The sequence below is a fragment of the Rhodnius prolixus genome, unplaced genomic scaffold, assembly GCF_049639745.1.
Source record: "Rhodnius prolixus isolate KJV_2025 unplaced genomic scaffold, Rpr scaffold_1, whole genome shotgun sequence".
Classification (NCBI taxonomy): domain Eukaryota; kingdom Metazoa; phylum Arthropoda; class Insecta; order Hemiptera; family Reduviidae; genus Rhodnius; species Rhodnius prolixus.
Window position 1 is genome coordinate 53,834,216 of NW_027411581.1, and position 12,655 is coordinate 53,846,870.

Here is a 12,655-nt window from a genome sequence, read left to right on the forward strand (position 1 = left end):
GGATAAGTCGATATTATCTTGATCTAACCGTAACTCATTCAATTCTAATCTTGAAATCCTGAAAAAAGTGATGATTGGAAAACATCAATACGTCTTCATCACTAAAAGCGTTGCTGCTGAAAAGTGTTACTTCTATTATGTTAAATCTAAATTGTACGGAGTACTCTTTGGCTTTCAACCAATTTTTTAAACTAAAATGCTTAAAAAGATTTTAATTATTGGCAAGTATAATTCATGCTGCCTGAATATCAATAGACTAAGCGAAAATATTTATTCCAGATTTTTGATACTGAGTAGCAGAAAAATGCCACATAAATGGATGAATGAATTTATTTATTTATTTTTTTATTGTTATAGTGGTTTTGTTTGCACATTAACCAATTACTTTATACGAGAGCTGGAAAAAACCAACATATTGGTATGAACAATTACAGTTCAATAAATAAATAAATGTTTAATAAACATTTGAGGCAGATTACATCTGGCTTGGGATCGCAAATACTTTTATATGTAGTAACGTTTAAAATACAGAATTTTATAGAAGATTTTATCCGTTATAGCGAGTTTGAACAAACCAAGTTTTGAAGAAGTTTACATAAATCAATGTATTTATTCTGATCTTAAGTAGAAATCAATTCTTAATGGGAGAATAGTTGTGTAATCTGCGAATGTTGAATTAATATTTTGGGACGATGGTAAATCAGTAGCGAGTGTACTCGGAATTGGAAACAGCCAAAGATCCGTTCTTAGGGAAAATCCGTTGTCATGAGAATATCCCAGATTAGTAAAGGTGAAAAAGCATTTTTGTGAAAACACACTACTTCTGTTACAACCTAGCAAATGAACTAAAAATTTTTTACATCAGATGAACAAAAAAAAACTATTAATTTTGTTTAAATCTAACATTTGCAACTTTAAAACAACATGCTTCAAAACTTAAGGGAATAGTTTAACAAATGGAGGAGCATTTACCACCTAAACTACATAAATCCTTTTCAAGTAAGAAATCTTTTCGTTTTATTTTTTTACCAAATTGGAATACATATACTTCAAATAGTAGCTCATTGAGTGAACTCACTTTTCATTTACTTCATATAATATTCCACATTGCATTACAATTACACATTTATTTTGCATTACAATAATTAAAACGTTCAAATTACAAAACATACAGCGTTTAAAATAAAAACTATTACAAAATAGATTTATAAAGCAGAATGAAACTTTTCTTAATTTAATAACTACAAAAATTATTTAAACAATAATTTCACTTCATTTCATTAAAAAAGACTGCAATTCAATTTTTGTGAATCCTCTGTGTACACAGTTATTTCACATGCACATAAAACGAAGTATATTTCTTTGCCACTTCTATTCTCTTACTCCTTCGTCTGTTGATTCTTCTGAACTATCCGATGATTCCAATCTTTCTCTGTCTTTCTCCGTGATACGTCGACATTCTTTAACTGTTAACTTTCTCGGTAATATTTCTGTTAAAAAATTAAGGTTTGCATTCGTTTGCGCAACTTCTGCAACTCCTTTATACTCCAGTTTATCTCTTGAAGGGCATCTGCAAATAAGTAAACAAAAAAATTAAAAATGTGGTTAGATATCTTCAGTGCTGGATATGAGGATAGGGCCATAAGCGTGCTACAACGGATAAAATCACTGATGATAAAAATTACATTATTATTAAGTAATTTTGGACAGAATTGTGTTCATTTACTTTTTTATTGGCTGCACTAATTTTCTTCAAGAACATTTAATGCATTGGTGAATGACGGTTGTCTCAAAATGGCATTCTCAGTGATCGGCGAAAAGGATAATTAATAGTTGAATCAATTACTTTATTCTTCATTGAAGCTATTTTTTCCTACTATTCTAGAATTTCGGATTGTCATCCACCTCCTGAAAACTGTAATACATTCAATTTTAGGGATTGTTTCTATTCGTCAGGCATTGCAACCAAAAGAAAACTTGTTATGCCAATCCTTTGTGGGTCTAGTTCAGAAGATTCTAACTTTTTTGGGAGGTCTACTGCCCACCTTGAAAAATTCATTTTTTATTCCGACGCCCATCAGAATTGATGTGAAAAAATTATTTTATTGATGCTTGACGCTTCTTCGGGCCATTTAAATTAAAGTATTAACAAAATAATGCCTTTGGACAGCTAGCGAACCTCCGTGTGCATTAATATATTGCTTTATTGAATACAACTATTAATTTATTAATAAATTATTGCGAGTATCATTTTCTTCTTTTTGGATGGTATACAACCTATTACTAAATTGATTAGACTTTACTTTGTTATCGGACGAATGAAATTTCTTTCTGAACTTGTCTACTACTTACGTTTCAAAGCAGTACCTATTTCAGCCCCCGATTGCAATAGCCTAATCCAACATTTATGAAATAGCCCTCGATGATCTGCATTTTTGTTTAAAGAACCCCAAGTATTTATTTACAATTATGGTCATACTTAGAATATAAGGAACAATAAAAAACCCATGTAAATAATTCATAACCCATGAATATAAACTAGATATTAATTGATATATAATTTTTTGGATTAATCTTTTCTTAGCAAATAAGTCTCTAATTTATTACTGGGAATTATCGCCTAAATTCATTGCGTTCACACCGCAAAAATCTTGCAATTTACATACTCAAGGGTTAGCAATTGCCCACTAACTGGTCTAGGAAGTTCCTTCTATTTTGAAAGAACTAGTTATCTTTCCCTCTTCGTTCTTATGGTAAGATCTTCTCTGGGCTCAAGGGACAAAATATTTCTTATTACAATACAGCAAAAGAACAAATTCAAACAAGAACTGAGAGTAATTTTCTTTCGTTCTGGCAAAAGAGGTCTTGTTAATTCCAGTGGAGCTGCTTCTTGAACCTACCATTAGGACAGATACCAGATTAATCTGATTTCTATTATCGTTCAAGGTACTTCTCAAATCTGTATATATTACTTCCTAAAACAGATTCCAAACTAATGAATAAAGAAGTTGCCTCATTCCTAGCCAGTTGATCGGTAACTTTATTGCCTCTAATTTCTCTCTGATGGCTTCCGACCCTCACTCAAATATATATATATCTGTCTGAACTTCCAGGCAAGGCATGAGGTGGTTTTGCTCCTATCAATAGTATCCAACCTGGATATACTAATCCAGGAATGACCGAAATGTTAAGAATGTCGTTCCTTTCAAATATGTTATCTAGTTTTTCTAAGATCTAAGACAGTAATCAAAGATGTCCGCTTGGAATATGGTAGAGGGAGCACTCAGAGACTTTCTCCGGTCTATCGTTAACTCCGGTTTCTTTTCAAATATTCATTGTTTTAGAATATTGAAAAAGAAATTAAATACTTATTACAAATTAGGTGTTTCCGAATGTTTGAAAGGTATTATTTTGTATTATATATTAGTTTCACCTCAGAAAAAAAGTGCATTTCTTTTTTATTTATTTCAATAGCACCATCTCCAACTAAACAGGAATTCTATCATGTATTACCAAAGAAATCTAACTCTATATTAGACGTTCAACTATCGAAAAACCACTTTATGCTCTACAACAAAATGTAATAAGTTTAGTCACCGTACTGCGAAGTTCATCAATATGTAGTTTCTCAACTCTCGTTGGAAATTAGGATGTAGAAAAAAATGCCAGTTATCCGATAAATATCTTATCTCAATTTATCTTGGGGTAAACATCACGAAATGTAACCTGTAATAAATGTAAGTAAACTCCAACTAAAATTAAAAAATTATTCACATTTTATTAATTATGTATCTACCTTTTTAAGCCTTCTTCAGTCAAAAATCTAATGAAAAGTTCAGCACTTTTTGTGACTGCGAATAATGCTTCCTGGCCAATAGTTTCTACATTAGGAGAACTTTTCATGATAGTCTTGATTCTATTCATAGGCAATTGTAATTGTTTCTTTGTTACTGACATTTCTTCTATAATTAAATTCCTCAATAATTTAAAAGCAAATGTTAAAGTTGTTCTCAGTACTACTAAAAAATTAGCGTCCACGCTTAAACTCAAAGCTTACATTAAAAAAAACACCTGGGAACCAACGCAAAACAAGCTTACAATAAGAGATACATTTCAACAGAACTACTCACTACAAGCAAACAATACAACCTCTGTTGAATTGCCGCCAAAATACTCAATATTATTTAAGTAAAAGCATTATAAAATGACTAAACTTATAAACTTGTTGAAGTAAAATTAATTCCTTTTATTTATAATTTTATTGTTCATTGTTCTAAATAATTTTCTTTTACAGTTCTTGGTAAAAATTTAAGATTCAGCTGGAACTACAATTTGAATCAAGCTCGGTTACCTCTTCCACACTACAACATAACTAAATGCAGCGCTATCGTCGGGGTCTACTTCAACAAAGTACTAACTGTAAGGGAGATAAAACTACTAATGGATGATTTGGGAAAATCAATACTTAACAACCTTTAATGGGTGGCTGGAGAAAATTATTTTTCTATACGGATCCATAATTGAAGTGTTATTATATTTATATTTTTAAAAAAAGTTTAAAATTACAATAACTTTACTTAGAAAAGTGCATATCAGCGCATTCTAGTGACATTCATTAGAACTATTAGAAAGGCTTAGTTCAAACAGTTGCCACTAGATAACTTAAGTATGCTAAGTTTTAAGGCTTCCTATTCCATAACTGCTAATGCTACTAGAGGTAGTTTAACGTTTATTAAGCTGTTATTAAACTTAATTATTAAAAATTACTAATAATATACTAATATTAATTAAGGTGTTTATTACACCTAGAAAATCATGTTAAAATTCTTCAAAATTTTGTAAAATAGAGGTGAATTACAAAATTATCTATATTTTAAATAGCGTCTAAAGTTAGTTTAAATTAAACGAAATGAAGGGAACCCGCAAGTATATTCGCTGATAATGCTTTGTGACCCTTTTTGATGATACTTTTTGAAATTTATTTTTTAATGGTAGAGAAGACCGTAAACCGTAGAGTACTGAGGACAACATAATACTACTAATAGATGATTTGGACATTTTGTGTAATTATTATCTTTTACTTAGGAATTATTGGGTAGGCGTTTCAATTATTAGAATTATGGAGTAATTGTAGGTTTTTTTTATATTCAAGTAATCTCTTGTTTAACTTTGAGCACTTTGCTATTTTTGCTGTGCTACGCTTGAGGCGAAATTGTAGCTCACTAGGTTTATAAATTATTCCTAATTTATACGAATTAAGACAAACGAAATAATGTTGGAGTACTTGAGTAGTGGAATTTTTATTTGTATTTCAATTTTAATAAAATGGTACGCAATGAGCTTTAGGGACAACTAGTTAATTTTTCTTAAGTCCTCGTAAAATAAAGTATCACGATTGTGCATTTTTAATTTTTTTAGTGGAGGGCTCATCTGATTTAAACTCAATTGATCTTCAAGGCCCAAACCACGTGACGAAGTATCCATAACCATGGATTAACCTTCACTTATTTCTGGCAGTTAGGTATTGCTCTTGCTGTAATTTATTTATTTTTTATAATTTTGGTCAAAATGGAAGATTAATTTTTTCAAGTAATGTCAGTTTTTCACGATGAAATCGAAATAGAAGATTTTGAATACGACGAGGAAGAAGAAATTTATTATTACCCCTGCCCTTGTGGAGACAGATTTCAAATTACAAAAGTAAGGAGTAAGTTTTTGTGTTAGATGTATTTTATTTTTATGAATTAACATGTGTTTGGACATTCCTATTGTTTTTTAAATTATTTTTCTACTTGCAGGAAGAACTAGCTTCTGGAGAAGAAATTGCAACATGTCCAAGTTGTTCTTTAATAGTAAAAGTAATTTATGACCTGGTGAGTTTCATAAGTGTTCACTTTTATGTTTTTAACAGTCAATATTTTTTAAGATTTTTAAACTTATAAACAATTAATGGGTAAGAAGTTACTTCTTATTGACCAACATCCTTGGTTAAATTTGGTTAAGTATTCAAGGAAGGAAAGCTGCTTTATTAAGTGCTTATTGTTACTTCTATATTTCCTGAAGTTATAAACCCAAAAGTTGCCCCAGTAGTTTCCACATATTCTAAAAAATGTGTCACATATTCTATTATTTCGTTGGAGTTTATATTTTAAATATGTAGTAAAGGTGACATAAACGTTAATAAAAGGATGATAAATTCTACTTTTCATTAAGGACAGTGCTAATCATCGGACCATCTTTTTCATCGAATCTGTGTCTACCAGACCCTTAGTAAAGCAGAATAAGCAAACCCAAGATGACGATTTTAAAATGCCGCTTTATTCAAACTATAGTTAACCTATAATGCTGGATTTTGAAAATTCGGTCTCAAAATGATAGAATTTAAACTCGTCAACTTACTCTACAAACTAATACTAAAGCGGTTCTTCTCTGTTTTAAAAGAAGTTCTTCAGGAGATAAGAACTTAAAAATAGGGACCCACTTTGCATTCACTTGTTTTATTGTTTGTTGTATCAGCCAGTCTACATTTATTTCATTTAATTATGCTGCATAGGATAAATTCCTTCTTGAAAACGAAGAGGTGACAGCAAAGCCGGATAAAAAAAAAGAATTAATGAAAACTACAAATTAAAAATATGGTTGGACGTGGAAGAGGTAGGGCTGCTTTATCTTTCAATGTTGAAGCGTTGGGCATACAGCAGGGCGAAGCTCTACCAGGACCTGTCCTGCAACCTCCACCATCGTATCCAGCACTGGAAACTGTAACTGCTCCTATATATCCATCTTTAAAGTTTGGAGAAACTTTACAGTATAAAAAAGACTTTCTTAATTTTTATACAAGGTAGGTAAAATGATATCTTTTGATACTTTTGTTGTGTGTACTCTAAACATTTTATTTTGATCATTATTATTACAGATTAAGAGTTGATTATGAAGAAGTGGCTACATCTGGCAATAAAAGGCGTTTTGATTCTACAAGTATCAGTGCTACACAAAATAAGAAAGAAAGACCACAGTTAAATTATGAGTGGACCAGATTTCCAGTTGAATTAAGACCAGGCACCACTAAAAGGCCAAAGAAAATACCTAAAGTTAAAATCAAAGCAATGGCTGATATAGATAAAATGTTAGTATTGTATGTTTAATTTAGTTTAAAACTACTCTTACTGGAGTTTGCAGTGAATTGTTAGAGATAATCGATCTACGATATTTAACAACTTGAATTCACTTGAAACAGCAACATGCAATACACAACATTAAAGGTCACGAATGGACTTTTTTTTACAGATTTGTTTCCGAATATTATTCATTTTAGCCCTTTATCAAAAAAGTGGGACAAATTGAAGTCTCTGACTCTAAACACTGATCTTTGATTCTAATCCTAAACATCCTTTTGGATTTCTATAATTTCTAACTTACTAACCATCTTCGGGGATAACGGATTGTGAAGCTGTATGAGGCAGTAGATTCTCATTTGATCAGAACACGTTAGCAGAGATTCTTATCGAAAAATGGGAAGGGAGCATGAAGCATTAACAATTCTGTGAAGTAACACAAATTTCGTTGTAACGTAGTACATTGAACTCCTTAACTTGCCTTTAAATTATAAAGTAAAGTAGATAGTTGGTTCTTTTCCTACATCTTCCAAGAGAATCTTGGAATTTTACAGCTTGAAGCACTACACTCCAGTAGTCAGGTTTCCATGTGCGTTGTTTCTCACTTTGAAATGAAGGGAGAGAACTTGAGGTGTCCTTTGTAAATTATTTGTTCTATAATAAAATATTTCTAGAAATGTTTGTCAAAAGAAAAGGATCAATTTGTCCAGTGGCCAGGAAATCTTTTGAAAACTCTTCGTTGAATTCACTTCGTTTCGGATACATAGGTGCCTTCATAAGTATGTTTTGATAATAGAAATTAGGCGCTTGTAAATGTGCTGTAACAGGCAAATATGTTATGCAGGCTAGTTGTCAGGTAGACTTACAAAGAAGATAACATTCCAGAGAGAATTTTGCTCAAAAGAAAAGTTATTTATTTTACATTCTTTGTAAATGAATCGCAATTTTTTAAAAGTGCATCTGCCACTATTTTAACAATTCCGTCATTGCCATTGGCTCTTGAACCGTGGAGGAGTTTCAATCAATCTTCTGTTTCCACCATGGCAGAACAAAAAGTTTTCTACATACATTTCCGGGTACGGTAGATTCTGGGGTCGGTTTTATTTCATCTCCAACGGAGCCTGCTCAACTTCTCATCGGCTCGCAGTAAATATACAATTCTCATTATTTAATTAATTTTTTGCAACAAATTTTTGAGAACCTCCAACAAGCGCACCCCATTGTTCTCTTATTTACGAGAGCTAGGAGTAAGAATTACTATTGTATTTAATTACTATTTCTGTTTTAAAGGTTAGCCCAACTGGAGCAGAAAGAGAACGCTATGTTTAATGCAGATGAATCAGTGGTTAAGGTAGAAAAACCTCAGGATGAAGATAATGAAGATGAAGAAGGTATGGGCGAAGAAGAGGTGGAACATGATTCTGACCAAGAAATGGATGAAGGCACCGATTATAATAGTAATTATTTTGATAATGGAGAATCTTATCTAGATGAAGATGATGATGGAGATGATGGACCTGTTTATTAATAAATAATTCAGTAAAAATGCTATTGCAATAAACTGCCGTAAAATAAAAAATGAAATGTGAAGGATGAGCAAATTATAAACGGTGAATCTGTTCTGAAAAATGTTACTCTTCTGGTTTTGGAGACATAATTCTTTTATCTTTCTTGGTTAGATTTTGTTATTAACTTGTACGTGATAATTTGTACAGATAGTATTTATTTTTAAATACATGTAAAATGGAAAAAATTGTACATACTGAACAGTTCAGAATTCTTTAAACTTACTTGTGTTAGATTTTATTTTGTAAACACATCCTACAGAAATCCTGAACCTTTGTTTAAAAAAAAAAAAAAAATTGGAGGAACAATTCTCTATATTTTCAAAATTTATCTGTACATTTTAAAAAAAAGTAAGGTAAGCTAAATATGGTTTAAACATTCTTACTTCTCTTTATTATGATAACGTTTTTTTTTAGCTTTGTAAGTTGGATATCGTACTACATGCAGGAAGATACAAACAATTCAAGTGTTTTCTATTTACAAAAAATGAAAAATTACCCTACTGTTACGGATGCTGTTCAGGCTGACAGATTTTTGCTTAATTGCAAATTATACATATCTATATTGTAAACCAATCGACATTTGGTATTTAAGAGGGCTTTGGCACCTTTAAATAAGGGTGGTGGCAGACATAACCAGCGGGTAACTGGTCACACATTCTGTCTTCCAAATACGTTTCACTTCCTTTCCGAGATCTGCCACTTTAGTAATATCAATTTTAACGAAATCTGCGCATTTTCCTTGGTTTTTTAAACAAAATGTTTCGGTCTAATACTACTGTTATATAGCTTAAACTAATTCCATTCAGGGACTGGGTGCTTTTCTTTGATAGTATTTGCAGTATTTAGGGGTTGAAAATCAATCAGAAGAAATTTTGATAATTATCTTCTCGAAGGTCTGGTTAATTTTTATAGAATTTCCTAACTTCGATCCTCGCAGACAGTTCTCATCTAGATCTGTAATAGGGGCGTTAAAAGTTAAAATACAATGTGGAAACAATATATCCATAGATGAGTAATCTAATTATTTTACATTAACTTTTTAAAAACGTTAATAAAGCCTTTAGAATCGTATAAATCAGTTGTTGATTTTTGATAATTTCGAACATGTCTATCCTAAATTTGTTGTGCAAAAATTTTCTGATATCCTTATTTTTTAAACCTACTGATAATACAACGTTACTTTTACAACGCTTAACAATTTTATTTAAGGGCTACTGTGGGCTCATTGTGACCTTAGCAGGTCTAGAATGGAGTAGAAACTTCCCGTTTTTACTTGGTTAATGCTTTTCGCACATCATTTCCTCAGGTTCTAAGCGCCAGAAGTAACGTATTGCATAACTAGCGATTTAAACAAGACATGAGATTGTTTTCTTTTCTCCAGTCATGATCTGCTCAGAGTTTTGGATTGAAAATTGTCCTAGCTATTGTAGGACACCCAAAGGATTTGTTTTCCGAGCATCATATCTTTGAACAGGCATACGTTAAGGTAGGTTCCTATGAATTATTTGTAATACCCAACATTATCTTCAAATCAATAAAATTAAATTTAAAGAACTTATGTCTTAATTTGTGACAAATGCTGGGTACTTAGACTTATGTAAAGATAATCTCAGTAAGAACAGACTAAAACAGTTAAATCATGTCTCAGATAGTATATTTCATTATTATTTTCTATACTGGTCATTAGTTTTAGTTAGGTCTGCAATGTAGGATAAAATAGCTGATTTTATTCTTCAAAGTTTCAGATCTAACCAGTTTCGAACTTTCAATCCATTATCAGAGGTTGATAGATTACTTTAGTATAGAGTTTTTATTTGAACTATGTTTTCGTCTCACACTACACTTGCTGCCTCTAAAAAGTTACATAGTGTCTTCGACATTATTACGGTTTCAACGGTACATTTAAAAATAATTTATCGAATCAATTTATTATTTTATAAGAGAGTAAATAATAGACATCTTTTGACTATATTTGGACTAAAGAATAATCGTTCATTGTAAATATACTCAGAAATGAATAATTTCAAAAATGTTTGACCATAAAATTTAACTTTTTAAATATCCACCAATCAGGTTGATTTCGATGTTACACTCCTGTAACTTTCATTTAATGCAATTATCAGAGGGTTGAATTTTTGTTTGTTTTAAACGTTTTACCGTTTAGAAAATGTTAATTAAATAAACCACCAAGACAATATTTGGCTTTTCTTACTTATATCACTCAAAATCTGTATTACTCTCTGTGAAGAGGGATGAAATCAATGGCAGTATTTTAAGCTTTAATATGATGGTTTACTAAAAAAGACAGCCTGAAATTTTATGAAAGAATATTTAAATAGAAAAATATTCTTGGAATCTGAAAGTTGTAGACTTCATTTTTAAACAAAAAATCAATGATTTATTTATTCATATTAACTTTATTAGTGTATATTCAGATATAATAATTGTAAGGAAGATAATGTACTTCATAGGGATTAGACAATACCTAAACTAAAAGTTCTTTTATGCCATCATTCCTACAATACTTAATTCTACAAACTTAACAAGTTACAATACAGATAGGTAGTGCACACTCAAGTTTAAAGGCATTCAAATAATACTGATCTGATGGACGATCTATTATTATATATATTTATCAAACAGGACTTTTATTTATCAACAAAATTATTTATATTAGATTAACCTAAAAGCGACTCATGTCATCGTGCACGGCTATCAATAAATATAGCTTAATATTGTCTTACGTGCTGTATCAAGACAAAAATTATTCTTTCTGATTTTATTTATAACCTACCCCTATGATTTTTTTTTGTATAGTTGCTAATAATAATTTAATATTATTCGTTCTGAGCTACACTTATGGCTTCTTAATAGATAGGTTACACTTGCCTACCAGAAGTACAACTATTCATAACTTGGCTTAATTAAAGATGAACCTAAATATTACTCAGTAACTTAATTTGATAATTAAATCAAAACTATTCCATGAATAACTAGATTATGATTAATCTAGATTAATAGTTAGATTAACAACTAGATTAATGATTAATGAAACTCTTAGATTAATATTACAATTTTAATAGTTAATAAGTTTTAAAAATGTCAACAATTTTTACTTGGGTCTAGAGAAATCTGAAGCATTTTTTCAACACAGCAAATCTTTTTAATTTTTTAAACAATTTCTTGTTCGCTTTAAATGTACTAAGGGTTTCTTATCTTACTCAGATATTAACATCTGAGTAGAGAGAGAGAGAGAAACATTTTAATGCAAATATTTGCAAAACAATTGTTTTACAATAAAAAACAATTGTTTGGGTTTTCAATAAATACATTCGAAAAAAGAAAAAAAAAATGAGCAAAATTTAATTAAGAATGTTTTAATTTGGCAAAAACAGCTATTAATTGAGATAATATGTAATAATTTATTCAAGATGTTTATTTTACTAGTATATTTATTATAAGCAAGTTTCAATGACTTATTTTCATCAATTTGAGCTAAACAAGTATGTATATTTTAAAGTGACAATGTGTATGACCTGAAACAAGCAAATAAGCCGAAAGAAAAAGTGTCATTCTACATTTATTGTACAATAAAATAAAAAAGCTCTGCTGGATGTAACCACTTTAAAATGAAATTAAGGGAAAAAACATTAAAAAGATGGCACTGGATTCTATCTCCAAGGTTCTCAAATTTTAATTTAAAACATAATTTTGTATTTAAAGTATTAATAATGAAAATCTTTGTGTAATTCATATTTGCGATGTTAAAGTACTAACTTTAAAATCCTTAGTTTTAAGCGTAAAAATATAATTTATTGATTTTTTTTTTAAATTACATTTTATCATTTTTCTCCATGGAAATAAACTCTGAATCTATTCGAAATAAAATTGTATTCAAAAATCCATGTTTGAATATGGTAATTTTTCTTTAAAACGATTTCCGATTTCAAAACCAATTTCTAAATGCCCATC

At 30.2% G+C, this 12,655-nt stretch overlaps 2 protein-coding genes across 2 annotated transcripts; one reads left to right on the forward strand and one right to left on the reverse strand.

The window, feature by feature from the left end:
* Nucleotides 1-991: 991 nt before the first annotated feature.
* Nucleotides 992-4,340, reverse strand: Chrac-16 (chromatin accessibility complex protein 1). The gene is made up of 2 exons (XM_074143571.1): nt 3,797-4,340; nt 992-1,570 (listed from the first exon to the last, which is right to left on the reverse strand). Exons 1-2 carry the CDS (start codon nt 3,955-3,957, stop codon nt 1,372-1,374), a joined length of 360 nt encoding a protein of 119 aa, XP_073999672.1. The 5' UTR covers nt 3,958-4,340; the 3' UTR covers nt 992-1,371.
* Nucleotides 4,341-5,550: 1,210 nt separating this feature from the next.
* Nucleotides 5,551-8,905, forward strand: Polr3G (RNA polymerase III subunit G). The gene is made up of 5 exons (XM_074143602.1): nt 5,551-5,707; nt 5,799-5,873; nt 6,554-6,841; nt 6,917-7,126; nt 8,406-8,905. Exons 3-5 carry the CDS (start codon nt 6,636-6,638, stop codon nt 8,641-8,643), a joined length of 654 nt encoding a protein of 217 aa, XP_073999703.1. The 5' UTR covers nt 5,551-5,707; nt 5,799-5,873; nt 6,554-6,635; the 3' UTR covers nt 8,644-8,905.
* Nucleotides 8,906-12,655: the final 3,750 nt, after the last annotated feature.

What these genes read in the sequence shown, in the direction of transcription:
- Chrac-16 (XM_074143571.1), bottom strand. Translation starts at nt 3,957, where the DNA reads ATGTCAGTAACAAAGAAACAATTACAATTGCCTATGAATAGAATCAAG. An exon ending in ACTGAAGAAGGCTTAAAAAG is followed by an intron (nt 1,571 to 3,796) that starts GTAGATACATAA and finishes ACTTATTTGCAG; the next exon opens with ATGCCCTTCAAGAGATAAAC.
- Polr3G (XM_074143602.1), top strand. Translation starts at nt 6,636, where the DNA reads ATGGTTGGACGTGGAAGAGGTAGGGCTGCTTTATCTTTCAATGTTGAA. An exon ending in TTTCTTAATTTTTATACAAG is followed by an intron (nt 6,842 to 6,916) that starts GTAGGTAAAATG and finishes TTATTATTACAG; the next exon opens with ATTAAGAGTTGATTATGAAG. An exon ending in ATGGCTGATATAGATAAAAT is followed by an intron (nt 7,127 to 8,405) that starts GTTAGTATTGTA and finishes TCTGTTTTAAAG; the next exon opens with GTTAGCCCAACTGGAGCAGA.